Source organism: Gallus gallus, chromosome 2 (assembly GCF_016699485.2).
Source record: "Gallus gallus isolate bGalGal1 chromosome 2, bGalGal1.mat.broiler.GRCg7b, whole genome shotgun sequence".
Classification (NCBI taxonomy): domain Eukaryota; kingdom Metazoa; phylum Chordata; class Aves; order Galliformes; family Phasianidae; genus Gallus; species Gallus gallus.
Window position 1 is genome coordinate 4209765 of NC_052533.1, and position 22607 is coordinate 4232371.

The 22607-nt window shown below is 43.9% G+C and overlaps 1 protein-coding gene across 5 annotated transcripts in view; it reads left to right on the forward strand.

Annotated features, from left to right (window-relative positions):
• Positions 1-22607, forward strand: part of CRHR2 (corticotropin releasing hormone receptor 2) — a 137266-nt gene that overhangs the window by 27503 nt on the left and 87156 nt on the right. For 3 of the 5 annotated variants that reach the window (XM_015281045.4, XM_040674883.2, XM_040674867.1), the window contains exon 3: positions 14821-14940. The exons of 1 other annotated variant lie outside the window; for it this stretch is intronic. In XM_015281045.4, the coding sequence (XP_015136531.2) occupies positions 14821-14940 (120 nt within the window). Of the gene's footprint in view, positions 1-14393; positions 14679-14820; positions 14941-22607 lie in introns of those variants that run through there. One more of the 5 variants, NM_204454.2, reaches the window with a different exon arrangement.

The window sequence follows — 22607 nt, forward strand, 5'->3', positions numbered from 1 at the left end:
AGTGCTATTCATACTTCTGGCTTCTGAGAGTTGTAATGGCTGTTAAAATGCAGATAAGCTTCTCTGAAATCATTACAAAATCCCTTTTTATCAGTAGAGAAACGGGCAGTTGTGACTCATTATGAAACTGAGAACATCCAGTTGTGTTGCTGCAGCTGGCTTGGAAATCCTAGTTTTCTGTTCCTTGTTCTTTGCAAATCCACGTACACTCTGTGTGCATAGGTTCTATTGCTTTCTAGGCTAATAATCAGAGAGTCACAGAATGGCTTAGGTTGGAAGGGACCTTAATGATCACCTAAGTCCAAGCCCCACACATGGGCAGGTTTGCCAGCCACTACATCAGGCTGCCCAGGATCTCATCCAACCTGGCCTTGAATGCCTCCAGAGATGGGGCATCCACAGCCTCTCTGGAACCCCACTTAGAAGTTCAGAGGCACAAGAGAAGCCTCAGTGGCCATTTAGACTGAGGCAAAGAACCCGTTCAGTACCTCAGCCCTCTCTGTGTCTGAAGAGGCCAGCTGTCCCTCTCATTTATCAGAGGGGTACCCAATCCTTTGCCTGTCTTTGCTACAAGCTCTCAACCTGTTCATGACTGTTTCTCAGGGGTGGCTCTTTGCAGTCTATCTACTTAATAGAGAGAGCAACACCCCCCCCCTCTTATCCCCTCTAAAAAGCTCATAGCAGTAAATCCCCTTTCCTCAATAGTCCTCCTGCATTTGTGCTGTTTCTTCCCATCAGTGGGAGCTTATAGGAAACCAGTGAGCTCTCATTTTCTGGGGGCACTAATCTGAGTTATAAATCGTAGTGCTACTGTCATTACTCATTTTCAAATTATGATAGTATCTAGAAGCCAAATCAGATCAACACTGGGTAGATATATACATGTTCAGAAGAGAAATGCTCTTTATTCCTCAGACGATGAGAGTTGTATTCTCTCATAGGCTAATACAGAGTATGGCAGCCTGCTTGCTGCCTTCATTCCCTTTGTATTTAAACTGGGAAGCACAGGCTTAAATGAGGTTTGCACCCCTTCCCCAATGCCCTTAAAATTGCACCACTCCCAAACTGACGGGCTGTATTGACAGTTGAAAGGTAACAACATGTGCTTTCCACGCAAACAGAACCGAGTCAGCAGCAAATCCCAAACCCAGCGTTCTGCACAGGCTGGATATTTTTGAGTGCTTTTTGTGGGAAATATTTCCAAAGCTTTATTTTTCTTTTATTATCCCTGCAGGTTGCATTCCTGTCCCCAGCTTTAAAGATTTATAGTGCAGACGTGTCCCAGTGAGCAGGTTAGCCCAGGTACCCTTTATAGTTAATGGTTAAGAGAGACTTTTAGAAGACAATTTGTCTGACCCAATTTAAGTATTTCCTTTAGGGTGACAGAAACCATTTCGAAGAGCCTACTGACTGATCCCTCTCTGCTTTGAGGGAGCCTGGAGATTTCTCTGCCCCTGGCAGCTGCTCCACAGACTTTTAAACTGAAGCAACTGCATCATCTGTAACTCAGAGGAGAATTGGTGTGAGCAGCATCCATCAATCAATCCTTTTATGGACTTGGTCCCTTATATTTTCTGCAGATTTTGCCTCCAGCTAAGAGTTGTATAGAACATAATGCATACGGTCTCGTACAAATCTTCTGGAGAGGAGCAGTGTTTTCCTCTAAAAAGTGCAAATTGCTTCTTTTTCTGAGAAGTTTTATGGAAGGAGGCTATTAGCTGCTTATGTGTAAGACGGTGAAATGGTCTTCCATCTCCATCGCAGAAGCGTTTATTTCAGGTGACACCCTGGCTGTCTGGTGGAGGAATGCTCTCCTATTGAGTGCAGTGGGGACTGGAATTTTAATCCCAGTGGTCTGTACTGGAGGAATAACCTGTGCTCGTGCTCGGGGTGGACAAAGGATACTTCTTACCTAACTTTAGCTATGTTTAGTGCAGAGAACTGAAATTAAGTCAGACAAAACAGAAGATTTTCCCCCACAGGGTGGTGACACACTGGAACAGGCTGCCCAAGGAGGCTGTGGATGCCCCATCCCTGCAGGCATTCAAGGCCAGGCTGGATGTGGCTCTGGGCAGCCTGGTCTGGTGTTTGGCGACCCTGCACATAGCAGGGGGTTGGAACTGGATGAGCATTGTGGTCCTTTTCAACCCAGGCCATTCTATGATTGTATGAATCCTCACATAGGTAATGACAAGTGCATTTATACATCCATCTGGTTTAGATGTGCGCTTTGTAATGACATGAACCGTGCCCAGATGTGCCTGGTTCTTTCACTGACTATTTCAGCTCGCAGGCAGAAGCTACAGATCTGCTTGGTTAGAGTGTTCTCACCCAGAGCTTGTAGCCTGTGTTTGCACAGCATTCACTGCAGGTCCAAGCACAGAGGAATTATTAACAGAGATACGTCCCTGATTTCGTAATGGCATTTAGGATAAGTTCATCAACCTCTTTGTTCAGGAAACTGCAAATTGCAGAAAAGCCTTTGAAATTGATACAAACTCCTGTTCCAGATATTGCATCTTTGTTCTCCTGCCTGCATGGTCTGTCACCTGGTAAATTCTATCCCAATTCTAGCTGATCTTCTGTTCAAAGGCTGAAGCAGAGTCACAGAGGCCAAGAATAGCAATTTTCTCATGTTATGGGTAGTTTTCCTATCTGTGTTTGAATATCTTGATAAAATAGTCGTAGACAGAACTGTTTATTCAAAGCCATTTCTTCTGAGTGGAGGGAAGTAAAACGTTTTCTACCACATGTGTTAGGCTGAGCAGCTTATATCTCACGGCTGAACACATCCAAAGCAACTCAGAGAAGCAATGCCAGAAAAAATGGCAAAATCCTCATTCTTCCACAGATGTGTAGGAGATGGATGAAAGGTTCTTGACCTCTCAGGACACATAGTAGAATACACTCCTTCTGATTCTGGCCTTTTTTACCCGTGCTACTTGCAAAGTGTTTGAGTGAACAGCAGAAGAGACCACAAGTAGTCCTGCGGCTAGGAAACTCAACAGTTTTATATGTATATAATAAATATATATATATAGCTACAAATATGTATCTACATTATATATTTATATTTATATATGCATATATATTTATATATAGTTATGTGTAGGGTGTCTTTCTGGAAGTGCACATCTTCCTGTGAGGTCTGTGAAAGCTGCTGTGCCTTCTGCGCATAAATAGGATTTCCATTTAGTGCAGAATGGAAAAGAGAGGAAGGATTTTAACCCAGAGTGTATGGAAGAGTTTGGTTGAGCTGTGAGTTATAGAGGTGTGGGCTAAAATGGAGTAAAGCAGGGCTGTACTGATGCTTTGCCCTCATCTCAAGGCTGCGTCCATCCCCAATAATTATTCTGGGATGGACAAAACTGCCTGCCTGTTATTTTGGCATTGGAAACACTTTCTTAACAAAAGATTTAACAATTTTTTCTGTTTCCATAAGACCGTTTAGGTTTAACTAACTCAGTCCTTTGGATTAAAAAAGAAAAAAAAAAGAATAGGAAAGGAAAAAAAAAGCAGCACTTTGTTAGAAATGCTCAATTGGCAGTAGTCTGCAGGTTCTCACAGCCGTGTGGATACAGCACACCTCTCATTGCAGCCTTTCATGATCTCTTTCCATGGGATGAGCGTTAATGCAAAAAGGATGAGATGAAGGATCCATCACTGTTTCCATCAGGAGACAAATCAGATCAGCCGGGGCGATGGGTCTCAAGGTGGGGAAGCAGATTGGAAATCAGATGACAAAGGTCCGAAAGTACACTTGGTTGAAAAATGAATTGATTTGTGCAGTGATTTCAGGGTGAAAGGAGGTGGTGTGGGAAGGACTGGCTGATGAGTACGGAGGCTGCTGTCCATCTCAAACCCATCATTGCTTCTGTGGTTGATAATCTTGTGTGTAAAATGAAATTCTCTGCCCAGCAAAATTCATCTCTCGTACTGTAGTGGCATTTTTGCTGCCGAAGAAGGGGAGGTGAAGTGCACTTTGTCCCCATGCAGATCTTCGTATGAACTGATGAACTCTCCTGTTTTTGTTTTGTGTTTTTATATCCAGGTAACTCTAAACAGGTTTTCCTTTTTAATGTTATTAAACTTCAATCAAAGGTGGCTGTTGCAGTAATGGAGAATTAGGAGAGCCCTCCAGTGGCCAAGCAAAAGAAATCAACATTGCTACAGCAGTGAGCCAAACAAGGCTAGGAGCTAGGGAGAGAAATATGTGCTACATATTTAAAAGGTAGTGACTTCCACTTCTGTTAGGGGTGACTTATTTCCTGCTTACATTGGTGCCTTTGATCCAGAAGAATTCCATAGCACTTGACCAATGCTCTGTCTGTCCCTGAGTGTAATGGTATGTATTTACTCATTCATCATTCCTGTCTAGGAGGGCTTGTTTGCATAAAGGGGAAAATACTTCAGGGATGAACTAATAGGTTTTATATTTAATAACTTTGTACAGGAAATGAAAATGAAGAGAACTCGGTCCTCACTGAAGTGATTCTTAGTATTGACATTGCAGTAGCTGCAGAAAAAAAACCTCTTTGCAAAGAAAAAAATCAAATAATAATTATTTCTTTATTAAATAGCCTCCCAAAGGCAAAATTGGGATGACCAGGTGCTTCTTGCCTGCGGTACTGCTGTAAATGATGGTTCTGATGATTTTATTAGCTGGAAGAGAGCTGCTGAGATAAGTTCTTTTCCAGATATCAGTCCAGATAGTTTGACATCTGCTTCTGATAATTGCCAGTTAGCACCATCAGGAGTGACTCTTCTGGTTAGAGGTAGGGGCTCTGAAAGGTGAATGAAGAGAATCAATGAGTCCGTGAGAGAAGCAATACAAGTTATACTCTATTTGTAATAGACTGTGAAAGCATGCGAATGACAAAATATTTAATCATTATGTTCCATGTTTTCCCCAAATCTTTCTTTAATATTCATTGGGTTGAGGCATGCAGTTTATCAAATACAAAACAAATTAAGGCATCTTGGGGAAAGAAACACAGTTGTGCTGTCGCATAGATAGATATGTCACACTTCCCAGAATTAATTTTTTCTGCACCTGTTATTAAGACAACTACCACAATTTCAGTTATTTCACTTAATGACAGTTCCTTGTATTTTACATCTGTGCTAGATTGCATCTATTTTAATGATAGCCTTTCTTTCAGTCTTCAACTGTTTCACATTGAATCCTTGGGGATCCTTGGCTTTGATGAAAACCCAGTGCCAGTGTAACCAGCTATAGACTGAGCTCTCTCTGTCTAAATACTTAAGAAGAACAGAAGAATATTATTTATTTGGCCTTAAACTCTGTTCTAAGGTTAATTCTTTCTACGTAAGTTCTGACCCACAAAATGGACTCAGTTGGTTTACGAGTGGCTCTAAACTTATGTTTTAGAATAGAAAGCTTCTATAAGCTTTATGCAAGACAAATGAAGCCTAATGGAAAACGTCAGAGTTGAACACCTACATGTGCATTTCAATTAAAGCAGCATTTAAGCCCTAAATCAACAAATTACATCCATTTTATGAGGCACTGAAATGCCATCTTAATTCCTGAAGTCAGTGACAGTTATGTGTGTGCTTCACTGGAATTCCCCACCATTGAACCATCTCTATGAACAGTGGTTAATATAATTCATCTTGTAAGGATAGTGTAGCCATTTTTGTTTCTGCTTTGACGTCCTCTGTACTGCACTGTGTGATTTGTCCTCTTCAAGTTATGCTTAACATCTATCATATATCTACAGCTCCAATGTCTGTATCAGGTACATATATATATATATATATAGGAATGGAAGAGCTCTGTATGAAATAAAGATTTATCTAACCATTTCTTGGGCTGAATTGCATCCTACTAAGTAGGACATCTAAGAATTATGAATTTGAAGAAAGTATTTGTCTCAAAATCAAATGGAACATCATTCTCTGAAAGTAGCCAACTCCCTGTTGAGGAGCCAAGATACGTTGCCTTGTCTAGACACCCACATTTCAGATGGCTGAAACTAAGTGAGATGGATCCTTCTGCTGTCATGGACCTCTCAGATACCCAGCTCATACCGATGCAAGGCCTGAGTTATGCTGTGGGACAGAATCAAAATTACTATCTGTGTTCATATAAAGGTTGAAGGATGGCAAATCCACGCTGGTGAAAGATCTGAAGCAAAGTAGATGGATTTGTTATCCCACAAGGTGTCTGAAATTATATAGCTGGCAAGAGTCACAGATTGCAGACAGGCACAAACTAATGCTGCAGACACAGAAAATGTTCTTTGATCCGCTCTGTTCTTCTGGGGCTGCAATCTCATACAGTAGCAGTTCAGGAGTGTTTCTCCAATCACAAATGAGGCAGCCATGAGGTTCCTTCTCCTCAGTTACCGTGACCTTAATGCTATTACCGTAATCCACTTTTCATGCCTCATCATTCCACCTTCTGCCTAGTGTGACTGGATCCTTCCTAGCTATCTGTGACAGAATGATGCTTTTGAGAACTACTGTCTCATGTTCTGAAATGGATATGACCACTCTTAATTTCTTCTTCTTAAGTCCCAGCCATTTTCTCTGCTGCTTGCTGGCTGTCCTCAAACTCTTACAATAATCAGCTTGATACAAATCTATTTTACAGTGCTTCTGTTGTGTTAATTTCTTTTTACACATAATTATATTCAATATGAGACAGCGGTATCTATAAGACATACCACAATGTTGCTACCATTGTGATGCTCCTGCTGTAGCAGGACACTTTTTCCTCACCTTTATTCATGGTATATTTTGTTCAAGTCATTATGGTTTGATCTCCCATTAAATAATAAGCCCAGACTCAATGAGTGTAGGTGCTGTGGGCATTAGGAATTGGTGTGGCAGCATTTTGGCCCGTGTGCTGGGCATCTGGAATGGGACTCACTGGGCTAAATGCAGACATTTACATCAGCCCTAGTTGCTATATATTCCCTTTCAGGCAGTGAGGATCTCAGAGTATTGGATGGAGCTGAGGGCAAAATCAATCTCATCCTAAAGTAGGTGACAACAATAGATCAGGTGAATTTCACTACAGAAAATTTCTATTTCTTTCCACTGGCTGCAAAGGAAACCGAGGCTAATTGGCTCCTCTGGAGATATCTGTGCTGGAGAAACCCAAAGAGATGTGACATGAAACCATTCCAGAATTTTTTCCTTCCTTTTCTGCTAACCTTCGTGTGACTTTGGACAAACTACTGTGCTGTGCTGCTTTGTTTGATTTTCCTCCTTTCTTTTCTACATTTATAGTGTTTGAGAGGATGGAGACTCTCTCCTCACATGTTCATAGAGAGACCATGGGAGGAAGGTCCTCGTGTTTTTTAGGATATCAAAATACTAACAGGAGAATAATTGGGAATTTCTATGTAACAGTGCCTCTGAAATACTGTATGTTTAGCAGTTATAAAGTCTTCAAATGCCAGTCAACCTTTGTGAAGCTATGAAATACCACTAGCTCTGCACAGAAGACAGAAGCACAATGAACTTCCAAGGCTGCCTGCAAATCACCCACTGCTTTTTTGCTTCCCAGCAGAACCAATTGAAAATTAGATTTAGTTTCAGACTTCGGGGAAGACAAAAGGAGCCAATACAGGTTTCTGGTCAACTGGAAAGTCTCACTGGGGACTGTAAGATTCTTTCCACATGTGCAAGATGTATTAGTCAATATATGTAGAAAGCTCTTAGCAACACCAATAACCTAATCCAGGCTTTTGATTTCTTTATTCCTAAAACGCAGACTGATTTTCTTCTCCTTTCCACAGCCTAGAATTTTTAGTAGGTCAGATGAGACTCTTCTTGTGGCTTTCAGGCAATATCCTGCCTGGCAACTTAGTTTATGTTTTACAACCTGTTTTTAAACATGGCTTCTTCGGGAAGAGACATTTTTGGTTTGCTCTTCATCATTCTCCTCATGGACACGCTGGCTAATTCCAATCAAATCTGATAGAGAGGCCGAGCTCCAGCTTGTGTGAGCTATAAAGAGGCCACCCTATCTCTGAGAGGATGCTGTAGGCTTGACAGCTCAATGAGGACAAAACATTGGCAGGAAAACTTCATTTGCTTTGAGGGCTACTTCTTCTGCCCTTTGTTTGTGTTTTAAGATGTTTTCCATGTTTATGAAGGATTCAAGTAAGATAGCACAGGGCTACAAATTCTTTACATATGTTAAAGCCTAAGCAATAACAATGAGTCTCCCTAGGGACATGCTGATGGTGGGCATCCTCCCTTTTGTGTAAGATCCAATTTTTGTTCAGTCTCATATTGGGTAACCTGAGTAGAGGTACATAAGCAGGAGGCCTAATGGCCTAAAAGCAAATTTGCTGTTGTTGTTCCTGGCCGACTTGGTCAGTGTAAGGTACTTCTGGGCACTTAGAGGAACAGAGTGTTTCCAAGTCAGTTATCATGCATAGTGTCTGTATGTTTTCAGAGGAAATGGGAGTTTGACTTCTGAGAATGTTATTATTCTCCACCTTTTCTTTCTGTTTTCCCTTTCAACTTGAGACTTATGGGATGACTACTGAGATCTTCCTAGCATGCACTGAAAAACATCACAGTGAAACAGAGTGGGAGGCAGGGGCAGCAAAAGCTTGAGTGGCACAGCCTGAATTATGCCACAAGAAATCTTAGTGCCTAATGTATTGAAAGGAAAAGTGCAGGGCAAGACCCTTTCATCTGTGCTTACTTGGCAGTGATCCCATTATACATGACTGAAAGAAAGTGGGACTAATAGGATGTGACCTAACCCCATTTTTATTTTATTTTACATACTTACACCGCAAACAGAGGACCAGGCCTTTGCAAGGCTTAAATATATAGTTATATATAATACACACACACACATACACAAGTGTAGGCTGCTCTGAAAGTAATGCCTCCTATTTGTTTCTGTGGAAACTACAACAGGTACGAAGTGGAGATGACCCACTGTCATAGCTGCTGTGATTGCGTCACTGATGAAATGCACCAACCACTGCCTCACTGTGCTCACATCCACTGTTTGGTCTCCATAAATGTTCAGCAAGCGTCAACGAATGTCACTGGGTGCCATTTTTTTCTGCATGGAGGAATTCAGTTCCACCTCTTTGCTTCATACGCACTTCCATGTCAGACATCATTCAGTCACGCTGCCCTTCTGCTGCCATCTGTCTCATGGCAACAAAATGTAATGGAATATTGGTGGGAAGGTTCAACCTCTATTGCCATCCCACTAACACCCGCCTCTGACATTGTTGGCCAACGTAATAAAATAGGAGGCATTACTTTTGGAGCGGCCCTTGGATATAAAATGGGTCCTCTGTGTTCTTATCTGTGAAACACCGACCCTGAATTTGAACCTTGCATAAAATCACAGCTATTCTGAAATGAATGTTTCTGTGCGATGTATGGCGTTCTGCACATTCACCTGAAGCAGCTCACTTGAACAAATAACACTGGCACTGTATGAGCATGTCAAGGTTGGTTCTTTTGTGTGTTCTTATAATCTCCCTGCAGTGTCTCATCATTCGTCTCGTAACATGATTCACTTGTACAGGTTTTGTAGCTGTCGAGAATGACAAGTGTATTAATGTGCTGGAGGAAATATATTAATGTGTAGCTAGAAGTCATTTATTATTTATGCTGTTAGAATCTTTTTACACCCACAGTAAATATTTTCCAACTTCTATGAAGCTGGAGACATTCATCACCACAAACCTGCGTTTTTTAATTTGGTCTTTCTTCACTACAGTCATATTCCCAGCAAAAAAAAGGATGTCTCCTGTTTCTAACAAATGAGTCCATCAACTGAAATGAAGATTTTCATTTGTACGGCTGATCCTCCCCTTTGCATGTGATAACTTGCAGCTGTGCTCATTTTGTGTTCATCTCGAGTTCATGCAGCAAGGACCAGATTTTGATTAGAAGAGCTGTACTCCACAGGGGAATCACAGCATCGTAGAGTCATAGAATGGCTTGGGTTGGGAGGAGCCTCAAGGATCATCAGGCTCCAACCCCCCGGCTGCAGGCAGGGCCACCAGCCTCCATATCTAATACCAAACCAGGCTGCCCAGGGCCCCATCCAACCTGGCCTTGAACAACTCCAGGGATGGGGCATCCACAACCAAGTGGAAGTGGTTTCTTTAAGAGTCTGCCTTCAAACAGCATACAGTTCATGGTGAGAAGCCATAGTAACAGCGTAGTACTTTACCAGGTTATGGCCATGTTATTGCTGCATTTGAAAGCGTGGTTGGATCCATTTTACAGTGCATGTTGAGAAACTTTGTGGTCCAGAAGCCCCTCTGATAAATGAGTAACTTCCTTAAAGTGTGTGATCTTGCATTCCTTGCCAAACTGAATAATCCCACTAATTTTAAGATTAGATGCTGAAATGTCATTGCTTAATAAGGACTGTTGGGGTATTTTTCAAACAGAAAAGGAAGAGGTGACAAAAGACTTCTTGTGCCATTTGGAACCCTTCTGCCTTATATTAAAAAAAGCATAGAGGTAGGCAAATGCAAAGGTAAGCACTAAACTCCCAATTACAACAGCCGAGTGGTGAGGAATTAGTTGATGATCCTGCATTTCTGCCGTCAGCTGTAGTTCTGCCTCTCAGTTGGCCTCTTGGGATTTAAATAGTTCAGTTCCACAAATAAGAAATGTATTTCATCCTCCTCCTCCTTCTGATCTTTCATCTTTCTCTCTGCCTGCTGTTTTTTCCATCAAAACCACGGTAGGGAAACCTTTGAGATTCGCCTGAGTCTTATCAGCGAGAATGTGATAACCACCATAAAGTGTCCATGGCATTTCATGTGCAAGTCGATTGAACTAAGTCAGGAAGAGCAGTGGTGTAACGAGGTGGCTTGATGGACAAGGTGAATTTCTTGTGCCAAGCTTTGTGCTGCACAGTGGAAGAGACTGTTGTGCCTGGAAAGCTTTCATAGATGGGAAAGAGCTCATCACATCATTGGGTAGGGAAATGGGTGATACAGCAGCCATACAACTCTACCACATGTGGATTGGCTGGAGATTGAACTATATTGGCTGAGAAACTGAACTATATGAAGTAGTGCAAGAGCTGGCATACAAAGATTTCTGTTTGCCAGACAGTGTAGCTCTCACTCTTGGGCACAATTCCTTATTCCTTTTCCAGAAGTGCCATAGGTCACTTTCCAGTCTTCTCTGAATAGGTTGCCCAAGGAGGTTGTGGATGCCCCATCCCTGGAGGCATTCAAGGCCAGGCTGGATGTGGCTCTGAGCAGCCTGGTCTGGTGTTTGGCGACCCTGCACATAGCAGGGGGGTTGAAACTGGATGAGCATTGCTGTCCTTTTCAACCCAGGCCATTCTATGGTTCTATGATTCTATGATTTGACTGGATCCAGCCAAAGGGAAACTGTGGCTTAGTACTTAATTGTACATGAGGAAAGTTTGCAGAAGGAGCTTTTCATGAAGAGGCCAAGGTAGAAATGCAAAGAGATCATTCAACAAAGGTACTAATTTGTGGACCAAGGAACAAGAAGTTATTTTCCCTACCCGGATTTACTTCAAGACATTTTTGCCATCACATCTGTCTTTATTTTTTGAGGACTTTTGTTGTTGTTCAGTATATGTAATACAGCAGTATCACCTGATGTACTGCTTCTGATTTTCTACAGGTAGCTGAATTGAGAAGATGGAAGGGAGAATCATTTTGGAATGATTCTGTAGCTCTTCTGACTTAAATGAAGAAACCATTTTCTTCACTGTGGAAAATATATTTAGTTTAATTCAGTGCTTTTTTGGAGGGGTGGTAAGTGCTATAAAGAGTGGTTTTGAAAGTAAAGCCAGCTCAGTCTTTGTCTTTGTAATATTGGAACCACTTGAAGAATCTTCACGTATTTCTGCTGGAAAATACAGGACAACGTTTAGAAAAGTGAAGGGTTTACCAAATGTATAAGTAGCTCAACTTCTGAAAGTGTCATCCTTTTGGTAATTCAGAAAATGATTAATTCCTCCAAAAGCTCATCAAACTGCTGCCCCAGTCCTTCGGCTGAGATATTGATGCCAGTGCAGAAGGTGCTGTGCAAACAGTGAGTAAGCAGGCGGTGCAGGCAGCAGGTGAGGGATGGAGGCTGTTGCCCAGGCTCTGTGACTCTGCCCTGTGAGTTGCTTGGAGGTTTGGAACACCTCTCACTCCAGAGTTCCCAAAATAAGGTTTTCTCCTCAAGCCCTGCTTTACGACAACCGGTATGTTGGTGGTGGTCGTGATGTGTGAATGATGCTGAATACATTTTCTCTCCTGCTTTTTAGGCCTAAAGATGCGTGGGATGAGGAGATCTGAAAGGTCAATGTGTAGAAAAGCAGATTTCTCAGAAAGGACTGCAGTTTTAGGAACATTCCTTTGGGAAGGCGATCGTGGCTCCGGGCAGAGCTGTGTTCACTTGCCTCAGAGCATTGTGCTGCCCGGGTAGTTGGGGCATTTGTTGGCTTTGCATATTTAAAACAAAAAATACTCATTCATTCCAAAACTCTCTCCCCCTCTTGCATTGCCATCTATTCAAAAATCTCCAGTTTCCCAGATGACAAGATAGTTTTCTGGCTAGTTCTCTCATCAGTGCATGTTGGCAGTTTATTTGCCTTTCTAGCCCAAGTGTGCTTCTTTCCTTTCTTTGGATAACGTTCCTCTTTCTGTCCTTGAAGAGTGAAGAATGAAGCCTTTCAGTCTTACGTATGATTACCAGGAAGATCCAGGTCATTGCAGGGTGGGAGATGGATATTATCTGAAGTTCTGTGCTTAGAAATCAGTTTAAGCACCATGTCTGATCTAAAGCTGTGAATGCAGATTGTAAGCAGAAGTCCATTGCTGGATCCCTTTTTTTTTCTATCAGAATTTCTTTGCTGTCCTCATCTTCAGTTTCTGCATTCATTCTCGCTGCTATGGCGTGAACTTATTTTGCTTTTCTCCATTAAGAGTCTGATTTCTATTTGCTTCCCAAGATTCTTCTGAGTCCATGGTCCCAGATGATCCTCCTCAGCAAATTCATGCTTTTTTTCTTAAAGATTTCCTCACATCCCAGTGTCACAAGCCAGAAAAGCCTGGATAGGTCTAAGCTGCTCCCTACCACATCCCAGGCTGCAGATTGTCACCCAGTTGCCACTGAGCTCTCATGTCCCCAAAAGGACCAACTTTCTGAGCATCTCCATCCAAACCTCTGAGCTTCCTCTCACCCCTCCCTTCCCCAGACCTCTCTGCAATGCCCTCAGGTTCTCAAGCCCTCAGCATCCCTTTCTCCCCACACCGTGGTTTCCTTGCCCAGATCTCTTCTCCCTGCTTCTGGCTCAGTCCGAGCACTCATCTTTTCCAAACTCTCTCCAGCCATTGCAAACCAGTATTCTTTCTTTACTTCCTCGTCCCTTTAATCGGAGAAACAGAATCACAGAATCATTAAGGCTGGAGAAGACCTCTCATCCCCAAGTCCAACCCCAGCCCACCCCTCCATGCCCACTGACCACAGCCCTCAGTGCCACATCTCCATGGCTCTATAACACCTCCAGGACAGTGACTCCACCACCTCCCTGGGCAGCTGTGCCACTGCATTGCCACTCTTTTGGAGAAGAAGTGTTTCCTAATATCCAACCTGAACCTCCCCTGGTACAGCTTAAGGCCATCACCTCTCATCCTATCGCTGTTACCTGGGAGCAGAGGTTGACCCCCACCTCACCACAACCTCCTTTCAGGAGCTGGAGGGAGCGATGAGGTCTCCCCTGAGCCTCCTCCACACTGAACAACCCCAACTCCCTCAGGTCCATTAAAGGTCCGTTCCTAATCCCAGAGCTCTGCCCCACTCACAGTGCCTCACCCCGACCCACTGTCCCCCCCATTGCGACCTGCCCTGCTTTTCCCCCACCGGGATCCCTGTACTGATACTCCAGGTCCTTTTGTTTTGATTCCTCCCTTCCATCAAAGCACCCCATTCTATTATTTCTGCCCCTTGCTCCGGGTATGCCCAGCACCCCATCTGCTGGGCCAGGTCTTTTCTCCTCTCTCCCTATCCAAGCATCTCTGCTCTTCCTCAGCTCTGCACACCAAAGGCAGCAATCGCCTTGGCTTTCCCAATTAAAACAACAACAACAACAACAACAAAAACCCGCAGGAGTTTTATTGCTGTGATGGCTTTTCCTTTTCTCCCTGGCTCTGATTCGCAGCGTTTTTGCAGAAGCGTCCATCCCTGATGCTCCCAATAACCACCGGTGTGCGAGGGGAGGGAGGGAAGCGGTGCGTTACTGCAGCCCGGCGATGCGAGGCGGCACCGGGGAGCTGCGAGATCAGGGAACCCGGCTGGGAGACGCAAACCCCTCACTCCGGGCTCAGCGTCATCTCATTGGTTCCTGAGCTGCTGGTTTAAAGCCGAGAAGAGCTCGGAGCTCCGAGCCGCACAGGCAGACGCAGAGTCTCAGCCAAGTTGCCAGCAGGCTGCCGGGGATCGCTGGGTGTCCGCAGCTCGGCGTGTCCGAAAAGGCAGAAAAGGAGAGGGAACAAGAAAAGCAGAATAAGGGGGGAAGGAGGCTGACCCAGCCCTACAGCCCCACGGGGGAATAATGGATGTGACCATCTCTCAGTTCATCTTAGAAGAATTTGATGTCAACTGCAGCCTCCTGGACCTACAAGAGACTGTTTTAGAGAGTTTCTCTATCTCTTTCCTGGGCTTTCACGGTAGGGAACATTACCTAGGGAAGGGCTCCGAAAAGCTCGACGAGTGCTAAGATTGGGTTTGCTTTGTGATGCAGTGTGCTGCTTTCGTGTGCTTTCTCAGCTGCTCCTTTCTCCCTTTCTGTCTCTTTTTCCCACTCTCAAGGTCTGTACTGTAATGCCACCACGGATCAGATCGGGACCTGCTGGCCCAGAGCCTCGGCGGGGAAACTGGTGGAGAGACCCTGCCCGGAGTTCTTCAATGGGATCAAATACAACACCACAAGTAAGTGAAAACTCCTTTCCTTCTCTGGCACATCTGATGTTGAGAAACCACCTGGGGACATCCACATTATTTCTCCCATGAAAAAAAAAAAGAAGAAAAAAGAACTGAGCTTTTCCCTGGGAATTAACATTTCCTCCACATTCCAGCCTGTATACTCAAAATTCCTGCCTGGAATGATGCAGATTTCTCAGAAGCTCTGACTTTTGGACACTGATTCTTTTTTTGGTTAATCGTGTTTGGGCAGATTGGGCAAAAACGCCCCCATCAATTCCAGGAGGGTGTATTGTGCTGGCTGACTGTCAGTGTGTTTATATGCAGATATGTATGGCTGTATGCCTGTTGTAATGTTGCAGTGCTTCAGCCGTTTGGGTAATTAAAGATCCTCTGGCGTGCAAGGTGTTATGACCAAACATTTAACTGTATTTTGAAAGGGCTTCCCCTTGGAGAGACTGCTTCTGTGAATGGGGACAAACAGGGCTGGAAGGTCTATCTGATGAGCAGAAGGCTCTGGGATCAGTTCAGTAACTTCTCGTTCTCTTTTAAGACTGGGGTGGCTGCATCACTGCTGCAAGAGAAAGGGGAGAGGGTACTACAGGGCAGGTGAAAGTCAGAGCAGGGGAATATGAGGGCTCCTTAGGAATGGCTTGGAACCAGTGCTTCAGTCTTAGGGGTAAACAGTTGGGATGACTCACTGAGGATGTATTATTCAGGCTGTCGGACCCAGGCACTCATTTCCTTTCCCTTATCTGTCAATATTGTTTGGACCTTTCATTAAGAGGTTTTCATGCATTACTTCCAAATACGTCTATCCTACTTGTTTGTCACTTCATTTTCCAGCTACTCAGGGCACGTTTAGCTGGGAGCATTTCATTCTGTGTTCCACTCCTAACTGCTGTTAATCTGATGTTCAAGTAGTGTTGCTTTCATAATGACCCTCTCATCTTAGACCTTATTCTTTAACTTGCTGAAAGCGACTTTCCTCTTTCCCCAGGTCAGACAACTAAACCAAAGTTCTGTGCATGTGCTGTGCAAAAGAAAGCATCTCTCCAGATTTGTTCTTAGGGATCCACCGTTATTGCCTTTAAGCAAAGCAAGAGAGGTACCGCTGCGGGGTCGTCCCCTAATTCTGTGTTCTCTGGCCTCTGTGCTTTGCAGTAAGATAGGTAGCAATGGGCTGGGTTATGCTGTCTGTGATTATGGTAAATAGCCCCCTACCTTTCCAGTCTCAGTTGAGACAAAACCCCACATTCTGAGAATTAAGGGCAGCTTAAACAAGAGTAAGCCTATCAGAATGTACCCTGAAAGAGCAACCAGAGAAAAGGTGCACTCAAGAAGTAGGAGTATTTTTTTTCTGTTTCCATTTCTTTGGTGGAGGATGTCAGTATTTCCACTGGATTATTTTTGTTCCTCCAAAAAGAAAGAATAAAGGGGAAAAAAAAAAAAACAACTGGTGATTTCTTATTTATGTCATAAATACACTGGAGAGAATATAAATGCTTTTCCTGTGCGTGGAATAAAAAAACCCTTAAATACCCCAGTGTATTTTGATGAACTGTGTTAATGCTTTCAGTAGTTCATCGCTGTGCTGATGTAAAGTTCTTCTCTGATCTTTCCTTTCCATTGATGTCTAATTCTCATCTTACAGTGGCATACATCTTAAATACATTGCTCTTGAGGCAGTGGCATGTTAATTTAAATTGAAGAAAAACTGATGAGGTTGGGTTTTTTTGGTGGTTGGTTGTTTTGGGTTTTTCTTCTTTTGAATGGCAGATATCATTTCTTTGTCATAGCCTGGGAAAATGGGTATTTTTCTCTTTCAGTATAAAATGTGAGTATTTGTGATGAGAAAATGCATGTCTGCAGGTAGGGCTCCTAGTGCGTGCTGTGCTGGTGCCCAGGTGCAGCAGTGTGTATAGCCTGCAATAGAGAACTGAGCTACACTCTAGCTTGCAAGTGATCTTATTCTCCTCCATTTGGGCAGCTCTTCCAAGTCGTGTCACAGAAGAGGAACAGAAGGGCTATCCCGAGGTTTGAGTCAACTTGTACCATCAGTAGCTTGCTGGGGAATAGCACTTGGTGGTTATTGCTTGGAAAAGCAGTGGGGCAGCAAGCTCAGATTTGAACAGAGAGGTACGATCTCTTTTGTGGTTTGAAAGACTTGGCAATTAGTACATGCAGAATATACCCTTAATTTGGGGAGGCCAAGCGTTCAAGAAATGTTTAGGTGTTGTACTGGGAAACGTAGTTTAGTGGGAGATATTGGTGATAGGTGGATGGTTGATCTGGATGATCTTGGAGGTCTTTTCTAACCTTAATGATTCCATGATTCTATGATCTGACTCCTTTTATTTGCATGGTTTCACCATGTTAGCTTGTGGGATGACTAGATGTTCATTTGGAGAAGGACTCAGTGTGCTTAAAGCCTAAACTGTGTGCTGGTAATAAAATAAACACAGAGAACTGATTAAAACAAAACAGGGAAGCGAAGCTTGCAGATTTCAGAGGTGAATAACCCAGCTGCGAAGTCAAGACTTGATCAGGGGATGGCTTGGAGTGGTGTCACATTTCTGCCTTGGACAAGGAGTGTAGTTTGTCCCATTCTGTCTTGCATTTTGGTGGGGCAAAGGGAGATTTGGTTGCGTGTAACACTGTACCGAGTTGGTTGTGAGGGACAATTCAGACAAGTATAGAAAAACCAACCTGAAATGCCTTTCTTCTTCTAAGGGCTTATCCAGTTCTGGTTTGTGATTCAGCTATTTTTTGCACTGTCGTGAATCCTGTATTTGAGAGCTGCTGCCTTTGAGGAGCTGTAACATAGCGTTAGTTGTGTTTTACATGGCTGTTAGTTTATTTTTCAATCTAATGTATATAAAACTTCATTCTGGTGAATTTTTTTTAGAAATTAAGACCTCAGAGATTCAAAGTTTGTACCCATTTTGTATAAGCAGCTCATCAGCTCGAGGACACGGACCCATAGAGCTCCTCTTTAGAGAAGATTTTGCATTCCAGACACCAGAAAACCCAGACTTGTAAGTGCCCAAACTGTATGGAAAACTTACAGCAGGCTCAGTCAAACTCAGTGCTGTTCTCCACGGCAAACCAGCCTCCCTGAGTCCTGGAACTCACAAGTCTGTTTCTCTGCCTTATTGTAGTATTTATGCGTGTAGTGTATGGAATTCAAGGCAGAACGGTCGGTCTCATCACCACACATCAGCTCATCAAAGGCTTTGGATGGACCTCTTGGTATCCATCTTGCCAGCTGTTACGCTTTGACCATCACTCTAACTCAGCAGCCAGATGTAGGTGGAATGCTCCAACACCCTGCAACGTACCAGCACAACTTCCCCTCCCTCCCCCCATAAGAAATAGTGCAGTAAAAATATATATAATCCCATTTGCCTTACTTTTCATAAAATATTTCCATTCTAACTGCAAAAAATTCCCGTGGCGATGTGCTGGTGTGCCTGTGTTTCTGTGTGTCCCCTGGGAACTGCTGAGTGACTCAGATAAGTTTCAGCTGGATTCATAAAACACAGTATGTCAGTCTGGGAGTATTTCTCATCTCTGACACTTTGATACTTTGGGGTTTTTTTTTGGCTTTTTTTTCCCCTTCTGTATTTGAGAAACACAGTCATGCTGACAAATCAAGGTCTGGTTTCTCCCTGGTGTGATGGGTGAGTACAGGCAGAATGTTCTTTGGCCAACCATCTGAAAATGATACTGCCTACTTAGAGCTTTGCTTTTTGGCAGCGAAGCTTTTGTGTTAAACCTAGAGGGAAAAAGTGAAAAACAAGGGGGAAATGTTGGTGCAGTGTGTGGCTGTGCACTTGTCTCTGTTCAGGATCTATATTTAGCTGAAGATGACAGTATCGTTGCTGCCCTCTAGATGTGTTTATGCTTTGGCAGTGTGAAGCTCTTATTCCTCTTTTAGAAAACAGAATAATTCACTTATTAGGGTATCCTCAAGCTTGATTAATTCAGCAGATGGGCATAACGAGGCTTTTTTCACAGCTCGCAGAAGAGGTGGTTGTACATGTAAGTATTTGGAGCACGTCACAGGCTAAAGTATGTCTACTTCAGCTCTTTCCTATCGTTGCAAATTGCCTTTTGTAATGGGGAACTCCAGGATTAGTGTTCATCAGATAGCAAGAGATGGCTCTGGTAGCCATGGATGAATGGTTGGAGTTTGGCTACAGCAGCCAGTGCAGCGGAAAGGGCTTTGTGGTGAGACAGCTCTCTGGGATGGCTCAGCATGGCAGATGGTGGTGGCAAGCCAGAGGTGGAAGCATTGCAAGCCTCTGATCTGTAGATTAAGATAGAGCCATGGAAATGCTAAATCACAGCTTGAAACAGTGATTGAGCACCTGGTGGGAACGCAGGGCCAGCCCAGGGGAGCTCAGGTGCATGCAATGCACCTGAGTGACCAGAAAGCGTGGACCCTGGTTTCACCCCTTCCCAGACCTCATTTAAGGGTTGGCAGTGGAGGTGAGGGTATTCTGCTGGGTGTCCGTTGAGCTGAAATGAACCCAACGTGGGAACTGGCCTTAGGAGGTCATACTACTTCTGTGGTCAGTGGGGACAAAAGGTCTCTGCAGCTCTCTGTAAAGCCCATCTCTCTGTTTCAGTACATGAAAGCTCTTTGACTGAGACAGGCACTTCAGATGAGTGTTTTGGGTACTGCAAAAAGCACCCTCATCTTCTCCAGACACTCTGCTGCTGAAAATAGGCACACAAGCACCTAATGGGGCTCTGGTCCCTCACTGTCTGTTACAGGGGTGTGCTCACCACCTTTTCCTTGTTGGCCCTACAACTGGATGCATTGTGGAGAAGGATTTGGGGAGGACTGGTGACTTAGCAACTGGGCTGCTGTTCGTGTGGCCAGACATGGGAGAGGGTGAGCCACTGGCATGGGTATCACAGCTGTATCTGTTGACATGAATTGCTTCACACTGAAAGAAAAACTCCCGCAGCTCTTTGTTGCCTCATCACTTACAATCTTTTGTGTGATGAGGGGAGGGTGAAGAAGTGAATTAATAGCTCTCTTTCTTTTCCATGCTCCTCTTTTAAAAGGGGTTCAAGAGACTATTTTTAAAGGAGCAGAAGAGCTGATGTTGAGGTTAAACAGCCATTGTTTTGACAAGATCGAACCTGTGCTGCTTTTCTTTCTGATTAATTATTGTTCAGAGTTCTTCTGGAGCACTGGTTTTAACCTACATATAAAACACGAGCCTTGCTTGGAAAGCATTGCTCTCAGAGTCTTGTTCAAACTGTGTGGATAAGATCTACCCTGGTAATTACAGAAACATGCATTTCTATATGTGGCTGGCCTAGAGGCTCAATTAACATTGTCACTTGTGTTCTACCTTGTGCATTTTACCATCCTGAGCACTTCTGTTGATCACATACGCACGGCTTGCATTTTCCTGAGTGATTATTGGGGTTTGATTTCTGAAGGCTGCGTCATTGAATGGCAAATCCCTTCCTGATAGATGAAGACCATTTATGCTACAGTGGCCTTTCATCTTTAGGTAGAGAAGGAAATTAATCATCCATCAAGAGTGCCTTGTCAGCATGAGTGGCAGTTCCTAGAGGCACAGCTGGATGCAGTGGAGGTGTGGGCTGGGGAGGAGGATGAGGCAAGAGGAAGTGTCCAAGTGGCAGGCAGCAGATGCTGAGCAGTGCTGGTGTGCTGCCATTTGGACCAAAGGGCTCTTTGCATATTTAAAACACATTGCTGAAATGAGGTTTCAAAGGTCACATAGAAAGCTTTCTCCTTTTGCTAGGCAATGCGTGTGTGTTTTCAGACTTACAGAAGTGTTACTAAGCCCTGTAACCTTGTTAGATGCCTGGAAGGCTTTTACCTCACTGCGCTCTCCAATGACTGGAGGAGATTTGGGTCAAGAAAAAGTGTTTTGAAGCCAGTTTTAATTATGGACTCACCACAGAAAGGTAATAAAGGAAAGTCTCCCGTCATGCTGGAGTGACCAAGACAGTATTTGCCAGTTAGGGAGTCAAGAGAACATGAAAGTTAAAGGAAGGAGATGGATGAGAAACGGGAAAAAACACAGCAGAGGAAAAATAAAGCCGGAATTGGAATTCTGGAGGAGGGAATAAAACATATTTTTAAGCTCATAAAACTCTCTCTGAGGAGCCTGAGTCTGCGGCTGATGAGGTCAGCTTGACTCCAGTAGAGTTGTAGCCAGATGAAAATTTCAACTATCTTCGTTCATTTTTTCTTGCTACTTTAGGTTGGGTTCTTCCACTCATAAAGCAGTGGGAAGCTCTTGATTTCAGTGCATACACAATGGGGAAGGCTTTACATTTTTTCCTCAACTTTTTTTTTTTTCTCTTTTTTTTTTTTCCCTTTCCATTGTGAAGCATAATTTGCAGTAAAAGATCCCTCTGCTTTTGTAGTTGGAAATAGAGCGTTGGAAACAAAAGGAGAAATGAAAATAACTCATCTTTCCTGCTACCATCATCCTGTGAAGTGCATGATATTTATTGAGCGCAGAACAGAAGTTAATTGCATGTAGTAAAATAAGAAAATTACTAATGCTGCTTCAGTCATTTGAGGGACCTTTTCTGCAGCTAATTAAACAATGATTAGTATTTTTCTTCTTTACCAGCAGGCTATGAGCTGGCTTTGCTATGATCCTCTTTTGCCTACTTGGGATGCTCTGAAGCTTAGGCTCGACCTTTGGGGCAGATTTGACACATTTCCCAGCTTGCTGCTGCTGTTCCAATCCTATGCCAAGGGCAGTTGGAGCTGGCACAGTAGTTGGTGGCCCAGACCCTTGCTGTGTGCTGACCCTTGCTGTGCCCTGACCTTGAGCCTGGGGCAGAGCACTCATCTCCTACGGTTGGTTGGAGCAGTGGCTTCTTGCAATGGGATGAGCCTCTGAGAGAGCCTGAGCCCCATGGCAAAGACTGGGTTTTTGGATGTTTCTTCCATAAGATGCCTAGTGCACCTCTCCGTTGCTTGCCTGAGCAAGCTGTTGTCTAACCAGCTACTTCCAGCTAGCAAACAGATGATTCCCACAAACTGGGAATCAGATAACGCTTGCACAATCGCATGCTTCTGGGTCCAGGGGAGGTATGGAGGAGGGAACAGCTCATGAGAATGTTGGAAATGGGAAGAATCAAATGTATTACAGTGGGATACAGAGCTCATCTCAGAGGGTCAAAATGAGAGGGAGGAATCCCACCCAGTTAGATCAGTGTGGGGACATTCACGTGGATGTGGGATTTCTTTGGTTATTCTCCGTCATGACCATCTTCCACCTAGCCGTGCTGTTTGAGGATGAGGTCTGGGAGCTTGCTGGGGAAGGTGTAGCCAGGATGTATCTATGACTCACTGACTTCCAGGGAGCGTCATTGGAATGGCACTGAAGGAATGGTCACCCGTAATTCTTCCTCTCAACCACAGGGTGTCACTTAAAGTGCAGGTAAAGTGTCCACGAGGGTGAAATGATGGATGGTGTAATGAGAACTGGTGTGACAGTGGTCCTGGACGTTGTCCTGCTGTAATCACTGACGGTGATGCCTTAGCAGCTGCCACATCCTGCTGGGTGATAAAGAGGGCTCCCTGAAGGGACGTGGTGACTGTTATAGTGGAGGAGGAGGTGGAGGATGCTTGGAAGGAGCCTGGCTGTCCTTGGCCTGGGGGA